The sequence below is a fragment of the Numida meleagris genome, chromosome 1 (assembly GCF_002078875.1).
Source record: "Numida meleagris isolate 19003 breed g44 Domestic line chromosome 1, NumMel1.0, whole genome shotgun sequence".
In the NCBI taxonomy this organism is placed as follows: Eukaryota; Metazoa; Chordata; class Aves; order Galliformes; family Numididae; genus Numida; species Numida meleagris.
The window spans coordinates 95,925,750-95,944,305 of NC_034409.1; the positions used below are offsets into that span (position 1 = coordinate 95,925,750).

Sequence of the window (18,556 nt, forward strand, 5' to 3'; positions counted from 1 at the left end):
CTTGCCATTTTCAGTCAGAGTTGTTACTTTGTTGTTGATGTTAAAATACTCTAGGTGCTGCACAATGCTAGGAAATACACAGGAGAGAGAGCTCTTAACCTGTGAATCCAGTAACATTGTAACTTCTATTTTTGAATTACTGAGAAGAGGGCTGCTCTTGCAGTCTGGCTTTACTGCGTCTCTTGAATATTTTTCATCTATTTGTAGATTTGTTTTTGCTTCTGTTGTTGAGATATCTGCTGAAACACTTTCTACTGAAGCATTCGAAAGCACTTTTCATTAAGGATTATTTTTAATTCAGATATTAGTATTATTAATATTGTCATCCAAGTAGTTTGTAAAAAAATATTCTGTCCTTCATTACTGTGATAGTTTAGAGCAGATAAAACTTTTTTTGAGCCAGATTAAATAAAATAAGGCTTCATTTCTTATCCCAAAGCAGTTCTTCCGTTCCAACTGCTGCAAATGTTCTCCAGAACATAAGTTCAATAATGATTTAAGTGGACACTTTTTAATATTAAATTTTTAATATTTGTCTGTGTTTTAGTGAGGCAAAATAATTTCCTCTCTTAATTCTGTACATATTTTTGTAATCTTGCAGGCTTCTTACATTGAAAGAATGCTATTTAAGCCAAGAAGTTTCTGTAAACCATCTTTGATTTTTCCACTGTGGCAAACATTTAAGTTTTTATTGCTTAAAGTTGCATTTCTAAAAGCCACAGCTGACATTCTGGCTTTCACGAGTCCACAAATAATGAAGTAAGTTTTTAATGCGTTTCACCTTGTGTTCAGAGAGCAATAGTAATAGTAAAGCTGAAGGGTTACCAATATCAAAGCCAGACTGAACAGCTTAGCTGTAATGATTGGATGGGCTGTGTGTCCGGTTTGTTTGTTTGTTTGTTTGTTTGTTTGTTTTTCAGTGATTATCTCTAAATAATCTAATGAAGAAAAGCTCAAGGAGATAAGGAATTTCTTGGTCAAACAGTTGAGACAAAAGTAGTATAGACTCACTTCCACAGCACTGAATATACTCAAATACAAAATCAGATATTAAAAAAAAAAGTGTAAATATTTGTAACTTTTCTGCTTTTTGACAGTGTTTTTGGATCTCTGTTTTTCAACAAAACATTAATACAATACAACAATACATTAATACCTACAATTTCAGCATTTCAAGGAAAAGTGGCAACTCAGCTGTAATGTTATTGATAACATAAGATAGATGGAAGTCATCTTTCAATATTTGCAAAACATAGAGGTGTTAAGAATTTTTCGGATGTATTTTTATAAAGAAAAATGGTACTGAACACAATTATTTTTAACATTTATACTGCATCCTGTATCAGTGTAATTTATTGTATCTTAGGATGTTAAGCAAAAGTGTTGAGCATAAGATCTGTTTAAAGATATCATGGTTGCTGATTATTTAAGACAATCTTTTACTAACACCAAAATAAGAATTAATTTTTCTTCAGATTTTTTTTTTCTCTATCTGACTGTTGTGGTTGGTATTAGCAGCTTTTTTGACTACAAGCATCTAATTAAAATGTCTTTTTTTTTTTTTTGCCATTCTTTATTTGTGCTGTGTTGTCTGTGAAGTCAGTGGTAGCTGATTAATTTTTAGAACAGTGTTTGAGAATTGTTTCTAGGGTAACAAATTGGAAAACAGAGATAAGACCTACCATTTTAAACATGGTGTTTCTTCCTGACCTTCCACCGTACCTGGCTGCAAAATGGACTTAATTAAACAAGTTACCAGTATGCCCCTTTATTGAACTTTCTGGTGTCAGATGTTGACTGTATGGACAGAATTGTAAATTTATTTTGGTTCCTTTTCAGATCAATGATAACTATAAGTGAAAATCATACGAGTTCGTATTGGAGTGGATATGGCTTTGCTATTGCCCTGTTTTTTGTAGTTCTCTCACAATCTCTCCTACATCAATTATACCAGCGTAACAATATGCTTACTGCTGTCAAAATCAAGACTGCCATTGTTGGGCTGATATTCAAGAAGGTAATAATTTCTTCTGATTTTCTTTCACAGCAAAAATTTAAAATAAGCACTCAGTGTTTAAAGATAATGTGTTTACCAGTATGACCAGAACCCAAGGTATAAACTGGTGACAGGCTAACAGATTGACTTTATATTTTGACAGTTGTGTGTGTTTAAGAATTTGGAATTTCAACAGTGTTTCTAGTGTATGGCTCTAATAGAATGGCTTGGATTGGAAGGAACCCCAAGGATCATTGAGTTCCAACCCTCGTGCCACAGGCAGGGCCACCAACCTCCAGATCTGGTACTAGTCCAGGTTGCCCAGGGCCCCATCCAACCTGGCTATGAACACCTCCCGGGATGAGGCATCCGCAACCTCTCTGGGCAGCCTGTTCCAGCACCTCACCACTCTCTCTGTATATAACTTCCCCCTGACATCCAATCTAAACCTTCCCACCTTGAGCTTAAAACCATTCCCCCTTGTCCTGTCACTGGCTACCCTTGTGAAAAGTTAATTACCCTCCTTTTTATAATCCTCTTTTAAACACTGGAAGGCTGCAGTGAAGTCTCCTCCTTCTCTTCTCCAGGCTGAACAAGCCTAGCTCTCTCATCTTGTTTTCGTAGGAGTGGTGCTCCAGCCCTCTGATCACCTTTGTGGCCCTCCTCTGGACCCTCTCCAACAACTCCACATCCTTCCTGTACTGGTGGTCCCAGACCTGGATGCAGTACTCCAGATGGGGCCTCACGAGGGTGGAGTAGAGAGGGACAATCTCCTCCCTGTCCCTGCTGGCCACCCCTCTTCTGATGGAGCCCAGGATACCATCGGCCTTCTGAGCTGCAAGAGCACAATCGTGCTAGTCAAATACTTTTATTTAATCATGCAGTTAAATACCTTTGTCAGCCACCTGTACAGAGATAATGTTGGGGAAATGGTGTAGAAAATGAACTCTTCCAGTTTTTATTAGATTTAGGCTGGATATAAGGAAGCAATTTTTCACAATTAGGATGGTGAGATACTGGAACAGACTGCCCAGGGAAATTGTCTGTGACCCATCACTGGAAATGTTCAGTGTTGGGTTGGATGGGGCTTTGAGCAACCCAATCTACTGAGAGATGCCACTGCTCATGGTAGGGGGGTGGACGAGGTGATTTTTAAGTGTCTCAAATGATTCTGTGATTCTATGATCATGAGTTAATTTCCCCAAATTTACTGAATGAACTAGGAAAGCATGTTAGGCTGGGTGTCCAGGGAAAAAGCAAGGACATACACGATCACTGTTTTTACTATATAGCATTAGCAAATATAAGAAACCAAAGTTAGCCACTTTGCCTCCCGTAGAGGCTGAAATTTTCCCGATTTTAATGAAACATGATTTTCAGTTGATTTGAGAAAGCAGAAGGTTAACTGCTGTGGAAATCTCTGTATTGCTTATCCTACCTTTAATAAGAAGCTCTACGGGTGGCATAGTTACTAGCAAGGAGAGATAACAGGTGCTAATAATGTAATATTGAAATTAACTGTCTGCGACCTACAAAACATTAAAGCATTTATTATACTACTAATATGTAGCATATGAGATGAAGCTGGTTTCCCAGTACTACACTTTTAATTTACTTTATTATGAACATGACACGTTGGTATTTGTACTGCAATATTTGACTATGAAACAAGAGTTAGGGAAGACAAGACACAATCCAGATCTGAAATAAATAACATTTATTTGTCAATTTAAGTTTAAATTTTAAATTGTCTCTTAAATTGCCTCCTTCTCTCAAAGAGATTTAAACAAGTCTTTTGGTATAGACTTCTCAGATGTTTTCTGAACCGGTATACAATATTTTGCTTATTAGCTGCAACTCAGGAAAATGAGGAAATTCATTCTCTCATGTCACATATGAGAATATGTCAGTGCATCACGTCATGAACAAGGGAATAGTATGAGGCTGCAGCTGGAGTGGACATGTATTCTGGCAAGATTACACAGTTACAGGGCAAAGAGACAACTTGATCCACTCTTTGGATATAGTCCATTAGTGAATGCCAGGTCAGGTTGTGCTTTGCTTCTGGAATGATGCAAAATGATGGCGGAGTGAGTTGCTGCAGCACTGTCTTCTCATGTGCAGGAGTTACAGGTGGCACAGTGGATAAATATGAGGGCCTTAGCGAGGACATGAGTGTGTGTGTGTGGTCTGTCTGTGTATCTGTCCCCAGACACCTGGACATGCGATGTCAGACTGCCACACTGGGATTATACCTGTGCTTGCTATGAAGCTCGCTGTTCCTGGCTCCCGTACCAGCCCAAAGCTGAGGCCTTCTGAGCTCTGTGTGCTGTGGTGTCCTATTTATTTACCATAAAGTGTTACAAGTATGTTTTCACTGAGTTCAGCTTTGCTGTACTGTTTATTGTCTTTTACTTTTAGCTTCTCCTGGGAAAATAAACCCATCAAAATAATTGATTTTTGCAACTTCTACCCTCTGTATTTTCTGGTTGCAGGCCTTAACTTTAGCCAGTTCCTCACGACAAAGGTATACAACTGGAGAGATGGTTAACCTGATGTCAGCAGATGCTCAGCAACTCATGGAGCTAACTGTAAACATCAACCTGTTGTGGTCAGCACCTTTTCAGATCATCATGGCTGTCATCTTTCTCTGGAAAGAACTTGGCCCCTCAGTCCTAGCTGGTTTAGCAGTGCTTCTTTTGGTTATACCTATAAACGCACTTATTGCAGCTAAAGTAAAAGGTCTGAAGGTGAGACATTTTCATAGGTGTGATAAGGAGGAATTTAATTGTCATAATGCTGGAATGAAGAAGAGAGGAAGTGTTAAATTTTGCATGTATAGAAGTACTATTGATATGTCAAAGTTAAAAACATAACAGTAAGCAACCCAGAGCTGCAGATGTTTTTTACTGAGAGAAGGGGAGCATAACTTTATAAGAACACCATATGTTTCATAGCTAAATTAGTATTTAGATTGCAAACCTAACTTTTCATTACACTAAAATGGTACTTTTGTATTAGTAGTAATTACTATATGACTCACCATAGGAAACAGTTATGTTTTTTTTCATTTTACATGAGTTAATTCTTTTAAATAAGGGATTTTATGAGATTATAGCCCTCTTCCACCTCTATTATTTGGGCTAAGCAGCTCTTTCAAACTTAGCATATTCTCCTGAGTCTATGGGAAATCCCACAGAGGTGCTCCTGTTAATTTTCTGCTTCTCTGGCTTTTTGCTTCTCTGCATTGCTTTTTACTATGGCTGATGATTTCTGTGAGGTCCACTGATACAAAATATTGTAATGCTAAGTGTTGTGTTGTTATCAAGACAAATACCTGTCTGTCTTAGTTTTGCCTTTGGTAATGCAACATACAGTGAATACTCTTTCATGGATCCATGTATTCTTTTGTAAAGCTGTGATATAGATACTGCATTAAAAGCCCTCACCTCTTTTGCAGTCACAGCAGGTACATTTGCACTTAGATCCCTACTGTGCTAGGAGAGAGAGAAGAAATACAAAGGACAGCAAAATAACTGTCTAGAAGTTTGCAACTTGTATTTGAATAAGACTTGAAGGTGTAAAGGGCTTGTTAGTTTGTATTTTGTAAAGGTTTTATGCAGAACAGACTGTGTAGCACAGGAGCAAGAAGAATTTCTTCATTCCTTAGATTGGTTCTTTCAATAACAAAGTATTAATAAGTAACAGAGGGAACAGCTTCAAGTTGTGCCACAGGAGGTTTGGATATCAGGGAGTATTTCTTCATGGGAAGAGTGATGAGGCATTAGAATAGGCTACCCAAGGAGGTGGTGGAGTTGCCATCCTTGGAGGTATTTAAGAGACCCACGTATGGTGCTTACAGATAAGATTTATCAGTGGACTTCATAGTTAGATTGATGGTTGAACATGATGATTTAATACATTACATATATTGATATTCATGTATGTGTATAGTGTTATAATATATTAATGCTTTGTCTGTATTTACATGCATAGCAATTTTGAAGATCCAAAATGTATGATCATTCCTGAACACTTGGGAACTGGAAGCCTGTTGGGGTGTTTCAGTACTTAGAGGGGGCCTACAGGAAAGATGAGGAGAGAGTTTTAATCAGGGAGTGTAGTGATAGGACAAGGGGGAATAGTTTTAAACTAAAAGAGGGAAAATTTAGATTAGATATTAGAAGGAAATTCCTGGAGGGCGGTGAGGCACTGGCACAGGCTGCCCAGAGAAGCTGTGATGCCCCATCCCTGGAGGCGCTCAGGGCCAGGCTGGATGCGGCCCTGGGCAGCCCGCGCTGGTGGGAGGCAGCCCTGCACACAGCAGGAGGCTTGAGACTGTGTGGTCTTAAATGTCTCTCTTCTGATTCAAACAAAACCAATCTATGGTACTGTGGTTCTGCGATTTTAATTCAATGTGAAAAATATAATGATAGCAGAGGAAAAAAAAGAAAAGAAATGCATTCCATATGATATTTTCGGGAAAAAGAATGTTGTTATAATGTATTTATAATCCTTTATCATATGTAATGAATTGTATGACTAGCCATATATCTGAACATGGTACAACTGCAGTGGTAGTGCGTTTTTCAGGCAAAAATAGCATAAAATCTATGTATTGACTAAATGTACTGCATATTTTACTTTTTTTTTTCCTCACTGAAAAATGGGAATGTGGTCCTTTAACCAGAAAAGCCAGATGAAATATTCAGATCAACGAGTCAAGCTACTAAGTGAAATGCTACATGGAATAAAGGTAAAGTCACAACTAAAGAATTGTGAGATTTGTTTTTGTTTTGTTTTGTTAGCTTTTGAACATTGAAAACAAGTTATTTTAAAAAAATGAGGTCCTTTGAGTAATCTTTCAGTTGATAATGGTTGAAGTTTTAAAAAAAACATTTTAGCATAATGTATTTAAAGTGTTTTTTTGAAAAATATTTACTGGTTTTATTTGATTTGAAAAGCTTATACCCATTATGCATTAATTTTACTATCACATTTTTTATTAGAACGTAAAATGTGTTCATGGATGTCTGAAAACCTTTACCAGAGTGATATTTTGTTGTGTAGGGAAAATACTTTTTAAACTAGACTACTTGTATTTGTTATTTATACTGTTCTGAAGTAAACCAATTTATCACTTACGATACGTAAGGAATCTATTGAAATGTGTAGAATAAGGGGGGACTAGAGCATATTTTCCATAAGAACAACCTAATTTTGAGTTATCTTGGGTCTAACTTTCATTTATAAAACATTAAAGTTTTTACAGTTTGATGTTGCTGAATATTTGAAAATTACATTTGGAACTTAAGCTTATTTTGTGAATCATGATCACTGCTTTTTTGTTTTATTCAAATAGATCCTCAAACTTTATGCATGGGAACCTTCGTATCAAAGGAAGGTCATGGACATTAGAGAGCGTGAAGTAGATGTTTTGAAGTCATCTGGATATCTGACGACTTACTCCATGCTAACATTGACGTGTATTCCTTTTATGGTTTGTTTTTTATAAAAGTATTCCTTCATGCAGAACTGTTTCTCACGTTGTCAGTAGCTGAATGGCTCAAAAACATTGTCTCACAGTATCTCAAAAATACAGTTTATCAACAAAATCTATCTGAATTTGTAGGTTCTAATATTATTTATGTAATTAGAGAGGAATGAGACAAAGAGATTATGGATTAACTAAGCTTTTAGAGACCTTCATTTAAAAGTGAGAAATCAAATCCACGTCTCCTGAAGCTCACTATTCTGTTTTACTCATACAGGTGTTTTCTGTACGATAGAAATATTCTACTTTATACTTCTGTTTTGAGAAAATGCATTTTCAATCTGAAGTTTTTAGCAGTCCCTTCTCAAATAGTCACCTGCTAAATAAATGAAAAATGAAACTTAATAAGAGACAAATTCATCCCAGCCTTGTTTCAGTGGAATTGTGTCAGGAAGGCATTTGTGTCTTTGGATCTTTAAGTCTGTCTGTTAAACTCCATTGGAAAGTAAAATAATCAAACTGGAACTTTCATTAGGGATAAATGACCACTCTTAAGATCAGCTACACAAACTGGTGTCTTCAAGTGCTTAACTTGCAATATGTAACAGGTGAGGAGAAATATTCCTTAGGAATAGTGAAATTGAGGATAAAGGCTATCCAGTCTGTTAGCGTTGATAATTGAAATACTTTAAGTAGTGAGTCAGAAAAAATCATGATGTTAAAATTAACTATACTGAAATTATCAACTTCTTAAGTTCAGTTTAAGACTCCTCCTATACTCAAGAAAAAGCACAGGAGACACCATAGGACAGGTTCTTAACTTCAGGCTTTTCTGGGTGATTCTGAAGGCTTGAACATCTGTTGTGTAGGAGCCCAGTGCATTTTCTGATGACTACAGACTACATTTTTGGGGGGGGAAAAAAATTCCAAGCAATAAAAATATCTGCAGTAAATAATTTTACTGTACTACCAGTATCATAGCAACAGGAAAAATGAAAACCAAAGTAAATTCCCTGAAACATCTTTTGAGTGTTTTCAAAGTGAAGAAATCAATTCCTGAGGTAGGAAAATTATTTCATACAGATTTGTACTCATCCAGTTGGATCAACCACAGTAGGCAGGTATTTTACTTTTTGAAATTATAGTATTTCTGCAATGAACACTGCAGCCATGCAGTAATGCCAAGTGTAGCAGATGCAGAGGAGTCCCCGCTTAGATGTGAACAGAAATAGAATTTCATGTCTTTGAAATGCAACAAAACATTATATGTGGATAAATTTTAGTTATAATGTGAATTTACTTCTTTTTTTATTTAAAAGGTCTCATTGGCTACATTTGGAGTATATTTTTATCTGGACAAGGAGAATGTTTTAACAGCTAGTAAAGTTTTTACATCTATTTCTTTATTTAACATTTTGCGACTACCCTTGTTTGATTTACCATCTGTGATCTCTGCTGTAGCCCAGGTAAATGGATTATGAGTAAGTGCTGTAAAAAGCTAATGTTTACTCTCTTCTTGATCTTCTGTCATGCTTCATCTGTAACTATGAATGGTTAAGTCATTAAATTATCTGTAGTTATGTTTGGTTAAGATAAAACTGCACACTGTTTTATGGTAGGAGAACCGTGAAGGATATTGAAAGTGTGCCTTACAAATTTAACGAGTGATAATGGGGTAGCACAGCTGACTGGGACTGAGCTTTCCATTTCTGTCTTTTCTTCTTCGAGTAGTCAGGACTCATCTTCTGCTCCTACTCTCTCAACTTCTCTTCTTCACAATCCAGTGAAAAGTGTGACCAATTTGGGCTGCGCCTGTTTAAGTAACTTGGCCACTGTTGTATGTTGGAACCCTTTGTACCGAGTGGGGGAGGCCCAGTGTGGCCTCTATAGTAGTGTGTTTCTCCAGTCACCACTGAAAGGATTAGAGAAAAAAGAAGTAAAGCTGCTGAGGGCACCCCATCAACAACTTTCAGGCCTAATGGTATACCAGTTGGGATGCTGCTAGCTTTTAAGACTCTATTAGGAGCATATTATATGAGTTGCTCATGAATGTATGCTGTCACAGCTATATGCAACTCAGCTTTTTGTAATGATAGAGACCAACATAAGCAGCTACTCACTCTGATTCGTTCCCTTTATGGTCAGCACTGTGTTAGATCAAAAACAAATTTACCTAAGGTTTAGTTCTGTTCACTTAAAAGTTAGTGAAAGTTCATCTCATTTTATGTCACAGCACAGTCATGGAATGCTCATGATGCACTCACAGTAAAACACTTTTTCATCTTCATTGTTCTGTGAAGATAGTTTCTGTACACTATTTCTTTAATATATATATATATATATTTCACCATAGGTTTTTGAGGTTTTTGAGTTGGAAGAACCAGCCATTCAAAAATTAATAACGTCTTCTAACATTGATATGTTGAGCACATTCTGTTATTTTCTAATTACCAAGCAATACATTCTCAGGGAAGAATAAAAATTACACTTATGTCTTTAGTTTGTTCAGTACATTAAACAAAATAATTTTTTAAACAACTGAACGCCCTTTTTTGAATGTCTTTAATTAAAACAAAGAATATGTCTTTCCATATTGTCTAGAGTATTTGAATGTTTTATTTAAGAATTCAGATATCACAGGCACATTGGGCATGCTGTATATATTTCTATTTTTCTTACAGGCCAAAGTTTCTCTGAGCCGTTTAGAGGATTTTCTGTTTGCTGAGGATCTTAACCCTGAAGATGTTGATACAAACTACAATGGAAGTAAGCAGGAGTTAGTCATTTTTAATTGGACGTTAGTTTATATGGCTGATCATTAAGAATCTCAACTGAGAGTATGGATTAGAAACTCTGCTCTTTTTTCCTTACTACAAAAGATCATGCTGTTGAGCTTATCGGTGCTTCTTTCTGCTGGGAGAAAAATGGCCTGCCAGTCTTAAAAAAGTAAGATATTTATTATTTTTGTGAGCTATGTTAGCTAAATGTGGCATCTGTAAAGATTTTTTTGAGAGTTAGTGAATACTGATTAACATTAGTTCATGATGAAGGTACCAGAAGGAGCATATATTATTATTTCCGGAGTATCTCATGTAATCCATGTGCTCTGGAAAGTCAGATCTGGCCTGCTTTCCCTCATGCTCCAAGAGGGATCACATGGTATGATTCCCCAACATCTTACCACTTCACCCTTCATTTTGCAGAAGGTTCTTTTAACTTTCTTTGGAAAGAGCAAGCAAAAAAAAAAATTGCTTTTCTTACAATGGTCTTTCTTGCCTGGAAACACTCCTCTTTTTGTTTGTCAGTTCTTAGACAGTCATTTCTTAGGTGTCAATTCAGCTGTGTTTAAACTGCTACACAATGAATTCAGTGGAGTGGTAGTAAGGAAATGGAATAAACAAGCTCAAGGGGAGTGAAAACTCTATTCGATAACCTCTGTTAAATTTTACTAGGGCAGCTGAAGAGGTTACAGCCTACCCAGTCTAACTCTCTCACCATGCTATCTACCCTATTAGTCTCAAGGTTAGAGGAGATTACTTCCAATGGTATGGCATGGGTGTCCACATCTCAGGCATTGTAGCCTGAAGTGTAATATCCAGGCATAAACTACTTTCATCAGCCTTTGTTAAAGTCTGATGCAGACTCTGTGTAAAGTCTTTCTCAACCTAATTTGTGCTTTAGACTCCAATCTGAAGGAAATATGTTATCTTAGCATAGGACATTCAAATCAATACATGCTTAAATCCACATAGCGGGGACCACAGATGGAGCAAGTGGCTCTCCTTGTATACAAAAGTGTGTGAGATCAGATAATACTTATTTTGATAGAAAAATATGCAGAGGATGAAGGGCAGCCTTTTAATACTCAGATATTTTTCACGTTGTTTATAGAAGATGCTGCGTGAGAAGTCTAGCAGTTCATTGTCTGAGTAAGGTAGCAAGTCAACTACAGGCCTGAGAAGAATGTGTCCACTTGCTGGTTACACATTCTGCCATTTGATTGTATTGTGACTAGGTGAAAGCGCAACTTCTTAAACTGCTAATGAGTAAATTTATTCTCATTATTGCATGTCAAAAGACATGCGAACTTATGCACTGGTTTCTCATTGTTCTGAGGGTAAAACAATATTTCTTTCTTACAGAGACCACAACCTAAATGTGATGCCGTATTTATGAAGAGAATAATTAATTTTTTCCTCAATATTTCCAGCTTGAGTGTCAGCATACCTGAAGGCTCTTTAGTTGCTGTTGTGGGACAGGTTGGATCTGGAAAATCATCTTTTCTTTCTGCTCTTCTTGGAGAAATGGAGAAACTTGAAGGAACAGTTCATAGAAGAGTAAGATTGTCTGTCTGTCCCTCTACCCCCCACCCTAACCCACTCGCCAATGACTAAATTAAGCAAAATTGCTTTTGGAAGTGCAGCTTTTACTTTTCATCTATTTATGATTATAAAAATACTGGCAATGGAAGCATCGGTACTTACTTTCTTGAATCCCTTATCTTCAAAGAAAAATAACATGGTAATACATGGTTAACTGTATAAATATTTCTAATTGGTTTCTAAGTAATTGCAAAGCTATTCTCATTTCTTATGTCTTAAAATGGATGTCCCTGATTGTCACTGAGATCTTTTCCTGAAAGACTTTACTCAGTGTAAGTCTCAGCTCCGTCAGGTTTATTAAAAGTACTTGCTCTTATAGGAATAAGAGGCAAGCTGTTGTACAGGAATATTCAACAGATTGTTTTTATTATCTTAGTAAATATTTTAATACTTTAATAATGTTTGAGTTATGTAAGTAATGTCTAGTTACTTTGAGATAAATCTAGAATAGCAAACATATATTAAAATACTATTTTTTGTGTGTGTTCAGAAAGCCCAAGTAAAAAGTGTTCTCAATTCTCCGTATTTAGGGTTCAGTGGCTTACTTCGCTCAGCAGGCTTGGATTCAAAATGGCAGTCTACAGGAGAATATTCTCTTTGGCACAAATCTAAATAGATCATACTATGAGCTTGTTTTAGAGTCTTGTGCTTTGCTGCCAGATTTGGAACAATTACCCAATGGAGATCAAACAGAGATTGGAGAAAGGGTGAGAATTTGACATATCAGAAATTATTTGATAATTCAAGTTATGGCTTTTATACTTTTATCTACAATCCATTTGATAATATACACTGATGACTATTCAGTGCTCAAATATATACATAGAGCTCAACTCCTTACATAGCTTTGAACTTCTGTCCAAGTTCTGAATTCTCACTAATTTTTAAAATGGCTCTTTTTTATACAGATGTTTGAGTCAGCTCTGTCTTTTTTTTCCAAGGGTTCCCTGTATACTGTAAATAATGCCTGTATGCCTGTAAATAGTAAACACAGTATGTTACATTTGCCCCTTTTGGAATGGTAAGTTGATCAACAAAGGACAAACTTTAATTACTTGAAAATCCAACTTTAAACTTTTCAGTTTTATAAAATTTACTTTATTTACTTGAAAAAATATAACAAATTACCTGTGATAAACTGGTCTTCCGTAGTATTTTGTGTTAAAATGTGGATTGTTTTGGATTCCTTTTTTTTGTTTTTTTTTTTTGTTTGTTTGTTTGTTTTAGGGTGTCAATATAAGTGGAGGGCAGAAACAGAGAGTGAGTCTTGCTAGAGCTGTGTACAGCAATGCTGACTTGTATCTTCTGGATGACCCCCTGTCTGCTGTAGATGTACATGTTGGAAAACATCTTTTTGAGAAGCTCATTGGGCCTTCAGGTCTCTTAAAAAGCAAGGTAAAGTAGGGAGGCTGCCTCTTAATTCGAGGATTAACTGCTTTGTACAATGCAACTGACATAATGGCATTCTCTCAGTCGTTCTGCAAACGTTCATCTCTTATCTACTGTGTTGAAAATTATTCTGAGTAAGGGGATTAAGTAAAAAGCACAGCTGAATCTATAGCACTGAAGCCTATCAAGTGGCCATAGCACAGATTGAAAAAAAAAAAGAGTGAGAGCTGGCGTGACCTGGAAGTTTGAGTTATATGACATTCGGTCATTTCTACTTTGCTGACAGTTGTTGAGGAGTGCTGTGATGCGCATGGCAAGGCAAAACAAGATGGAGCCCTTTGTGGTTACTCTTGATGCCTCACTGCCATGAAGAAGTTATAGCCAATATAGGTTATAGAAGGAAGGGCTTCTTGTTGCCCAAAGAAATTCCATAAGAGAAAGTGGAATCAGAGGGAATAAGTTCTTCCATGTAAGAACTGTTAATGTGAGAAGGTAAGATGGTTGTATGAATTAGTGCAGATTACTTCTGCTGATGCAAGTTTATTCTTGCAAAACACATGTATCATTGTGAAATACTTACTTGTTATTATGAATACTTTACATATTATGAAGCACATGTCTTTCACTTCCCCTCTCTACCTTTCCTCTTTTCTTACTTTGCCTGCTTCATTGGCGGTAAGCATCTAGCAGAAGAAAGAACTCCAGTAATGGTAGGCTTCTAGGCAACTAAAACAATAAGACTGCCAAACTACATCTAGTATATTAACAGCTGTAGTATCTGCATTTTCTTTTTGTGATTGAATCTAAGCCATTCCTGAACATAAGATGCACATTAAGAAACAGGTAAGTACGAGTATTAAGAAATAGCAATAAGCATAAACAATTTGACATTACACTTGGCAATTTAAGGAGGAATGTAGTAAAGCTGGCAAAAAAAATGACAGTAATAATAAGGTAGATAAATAAGCAAAATCCAAGAAAAATTCAACTTCTGTGTTACTAAAATGCCTACTTTTAATACTTGCTTTCCTTTTATATGGTGAAATGGAAAACACTGTGTTCCAGACTCGTGTTTTGGTGACGCATAACTTAGCACTCCTGCCTCATGCTGATCTTATAATAGTAATGGAAGAGGGGAAAATAAGTGAAATGGGGAACTACCAAGAACTCATTTCAAGGAGGGCTAATTTTGTTGAGCTTATTCAACTCTTCAGTGCAGAGAACAGAAGTGAGAAGACAACCTCAAGTGAAGGTGAGAACATTTGTATAGTGTATTTATTTAGTATTTTTCCTTTTCATTCAAGCTTCCCAAGCTTCTCTGCTTCAGTGAAGATACCATAGTAGAAGATATAGAATAACACTTCTTTTCTGAAGCTTTAGACAGTATGTTTAACTATTGTTAATTCTAAGTTGCTCCTTTCATACATTCAAGCAAACAATAGTGTTTCAGTTTTTTTTTTTTAATATGCTTTTTAACTTCTTCATATTGAGAGAGAAATTTACTTGCCATAGTTCTAGTACTTGATCAAATCATAGAATTTTTTGAGTTGTAAGGGACCTTTAAAGGTCATCTAGTCCAGCTCCTCTGCAGTGACCATGGGCACCTACAGCTATATCAGGTTGCTCAGAGTCAGATCCAGCCTCACCCTGGAAACCTCCAGGGACAGGACATCTAACACTTCTCTGGGCAACCTACTCCAGTGTTTCACTACCCATATGGTAGAAAGTTTTTTCTTACATCAAATCTAAATCTCCCCTCTTTTAGTTTGGAACCATTTCCTCTTGTCCTACCACAAAAGACCCTGCTAAAGAGTCTGTCCCCTTCTTATAGCCCCCGTTTACATAGTGGAAGGCTGGTCTCAGACCTCCCCAGAGCCTTCTCTTCTATAGGCTGAACAGCCCCAGCTCTCTCAGCCTGTCCTCACAGGAGAGGTGTTCCATCCCTTGGATCATTTTTGTGGCCCTCCTCTAGATGCGCTCCAGTAGATTTGTGTTTCTCCTGTACTGAGGACTCCACATCTGGACACAGTACTCCAGATGAGGTCTCACCAGAGCAGAGAAGAGAGGCAGAATCACCTCCCTCACCCAGCTGGCCACGCTTCTTTTGATGCAGCCCAGGAAACAGTTGGCTTTCTGGGCTGCGAGGGCACCTTGTTGCCTCATGTCTGTCTTGTCTCAAGATCAGGTTGACTTATAGGATTCGTAACTTAAAGTACACCTAATCATCACTGTGTTTCCTTTTTATTTCTAGAACCTTTTATTGTACCCTCTACTCATTGTATAATGACTGAAATGATTTTACTATTTTCTGCTCTTATAGTGAGTTCTTCAAAGGAAGAGTGTCAACCGGCGAGGAGTCTGCAGCAAAGAGAGTTGTTGAAACCCAGACAGTAAGTATTAAAAAACAGTAGCCGTTGCCCACCTGATGCAATGCTAGATCTTATACTGAAGGCTGCGTCATTATCCTCTGCTTTGTAAACTTGGGTTAAGACTGAACGTCCCATTAGCAGTTGGCTGCAGAGTATGCGCTTGGAGCTCATCTTCTGGCTTAGTTTTATATGAAAGAAGTGCACTTGATGTGCTGCATGATTTCAGGGGGTCTAGTTCATGAGCTGCTTCCCTGTCTAAAGTATGTAGATAATATATATATATATATTATAGATAGTATAAAGTGAGAGTGAAAAGGAGTTTCAGCCATGGCAGCAGTTTGACTTCCTGGTATATTAACAAGTTGTTTATGTTTTTTTTTTTCCTTGTAGGATTGATTTTTTTGTTTTCCATCTTTAAGAAAACTTAGGATCTTTCAAGTAGAATCATAGAATTAGCTAGGTTGGAAATGACCTACAAGATCATCCAGTCCAACCATCCACCCACCACCAATAACCCCACTAAACAATGTCTCTCAACACTATATCTAAATGTTTCTTGAACACCTCCAGGGACAGTGACTCAACCACCTCCCTGGGCAGCCCATTCCAGCGCCTGACCACTCTTTCAGAAAAGTAGTGTTTCCTGATGTCCAGCCTAAATCTCCCCTGGCGCAACTTGAGGCCATTCCCCCTAGTCCTGTCACTAGTTACAAGAGAGAAGAGGCCAACCCCCAGCTCACTACAACCTCCCTTCAGGTAGTTATAGAGAGTGATAAGGTCTCCCCTGAGCCTCCTCTTCTCCAGACTGAACAACCCCAGCTCCCTCAGCCTCTCCTCATAAGGCCTGTGCTCCAGACCCCTCACCAGCTTCGTTGCCCTCCTCTGAACACGCTCCAGGGCCTCAATGTCTTTCTTGCAGTGTGGGGCCCCTCACTGGACACAGTACTCGAGGTGCGGCCTCACCAGTGCTGAGTACAGAGGGACAATGACTTCCTTACTCCTACTGGCAACACTATTTCTGATACAAGCCAGGATGCCATTGGCCTTCTTGGCCACCTGGGCACACTGCTGGCTCATGCTCAGCCAAGCGTCGACCAACACCCCCAGCTCCGTTTCCTCTACACAGTCTTCCAGCCACTCTGCCCCAAGCCTGTAGCGTTGCCTAAGGTTGTTGTGGCCAAAGCGCAGGACCCAGCACTTGGTCTTGTTGAACCCCATCCCACTGGCTTCAGCCCAGAGATCCAGCCTGTTCCGATCTCTCTGTAGGGCCTCTCTACCCCCAGGCAGATCGACACTTCCTGCCAGCTTGGTGTCATCTGCAAACTTACTGAGGGTGCTCTCAATGCCCTCATCCAGGTCATCAGTAAAGATATTGAAAAGGACAGGCCCCAGCACCGACCTCTGGGGTACACCACCTGTGACCGGTCACCAGCTGGATTTTAAGCAGTGAAATGAACTCCTTGACCAATCTGTAGTGCACTTTAGTGGCGTATCTGTAGGGGCAGGAGAACTTCGGGCAAAGCTCCTCGAAGTGGAACAGACTCCATTAAACAAAGACTGTGTAGGACACTTGAGCTTAATCACCTCAGTCCAGATGTAGCAGAAACAGTAATGGCAAATGATAAGCCCTATTCTTTGGCCCAGACAAGGGCTGAGGTCCAATTTGCAGCATACTTACATGCCTCAGAGAAGAGTGATATTACATTTCTAGCTGCTAAGTCAGTCTGTGCAGGGCAAGCTCAGTTTTATCTGCATGTGACAATACAAGAAATGAAAGTATATGCCTAGTACGGTCCTCTGACGATGAAGTTATTTTAACAAAAATTAGAACAGCTGAGAGCAGATCTGTAATAAAGAAAAATGTAGAATATTTCATAGTATACATTTTTTATACTTGAATAAAAAAGGATATATTTTAATGATTTACAAGGAGATTTGAAAGCATGTTTCTTATTTGCAGTTCTTTAGATCAGAAGAAAATACTCAGAAATAATAAAGAAAAAGTTGCCACTGGTGGTGTAAGTATTGGTAAAAGAAAAAACTCCATTATTTGTGTTGGATTTTTTTTTACACAGAAGAAAAAATATTTCATTTTTCAGTTCACTTTCCTGTTCTTTGTTAAGATTGCCAGGCATTTAGTTACTGCATTTAAAATAAATCTTACAATTTTTTACTAATCTTTAACAATTTACCCTGACATTTTCTATTTTTATGAGCTGCTACAGACTTTATTTTCATATTACATCTAGGTTCTGTCCATTATGTGTATTTCAGAAAGAAGACATTTTAAAAGATTTTACTTAGGAAGAAAGTCTCTCTGTCTCATCTTTAGGAAGTTTAAATTCTTAAATTTAAATTCTCTGCTGGAGCAGAGACTAGAAATCTTGCATGTTATTAGTGCTGCAGTATTGTTTTGTGTTAAAAATGCACTTCATGCAGTCCTCAAAAATAATCTGCCAACTGCTAGGGAGAGGGAAAAGAACAAGGAAAGAAGAATGTGGAGAAGATCAAAACTTCCTGGGAAAGAAAATAAGAACAGGGATGTAGAGGAAAACTGAGTTTCCAGCAAGAAGATAAGAGATAGGCACAGAATCTCTACTACTACCATCAGTTCTACCTTTCAGTTGGCCCGAGTTCTCCATATTATTCTTCATCTACACAGATGATGGGAACTCTATCCTGCTGCCACTAATTCCCTTGGCATCAGTAGTCCATAGAAGTAGTTATAAAGTTGCTAACTGCAACGATGAACGGGAGTAATATTTGCTTTAAATAAACTGCAAAGGTATTGCACACTGAGATTTTTTGGTTTCCTGTTTTGTTTTCATCACTGATAGCGGCGGTTGTGTGTTTTTTGTTTGCTTATCTGATTAATAATCTACGTATCTGAGATTATTGCAGTCTGTCACTGCAAAGTGTCACAAGC

The 18,556-nt window shown here is 37.7% G+C and overlaps 1 protein-coding gene across 3 annotated transcripts in view; it reads left to right on the forward strand.

The window, feature by feature from the left end:
* The window catches only part of LOC110401788 (multidrug resistance-associated protein 1-like), a 34,921-nt gene that overhangs the window by 5,552 nt on the left and 10,813 nt on the right, over positions 1–18,556 (forward strand). For 2 of the 3 annotated variants that reach the window (XM_021403273.1, XM_021403268.1), the window contains exons 4-17: positions 602–759; positions 1,840–2,017; positions 4,492–4,746; positions 6,687–6,752; positions 7,359–7,496; positions 8,810–8,956; positions 10,172–10,256; positions 10,370–10,436; positions 11,701–11,827; positions 12,403–12,579; positions 13,100–13,267; positions 14,327–14,513; positions 15,582–15,651; positions 17,591–17,648. In XM_021403273.1, coding sequence (XP_021258948.1) covers positions 602–759; positions 1,840–2,017; positions 4,492–4,746; positions 6,687–6,752; positions 7,359–7,496; positions 8,810–8,956; positions 10,172–10,256; positions 10,370–10,436; positions 11,701–11,827; positions 12,403–12,579; positions 13,100–13,267; positions 14,327–14,513; positions 15,582–15,651; positions 17,591–17,648 — 1,881 coding nt within the window. The remainder of the gene's footprint in view (positions 1–601; positions 760–1,839; positions 2,018–4,491; positions 4,747–6,686; positions 6,753–7,358; positions 7,497–8,809; positions 8,957–10,171; positions 10,257–10,369; positions 10,437–11,700; positions 11,828–12,402; positions 12,580–13,099; positions 13,268–14,326; positions 14,514–15,581; positions 15,652–17,590; positions 17,649–18,556) is intronic. The other variant, XM_021403277.1, reaches the window with a different exon arrangement.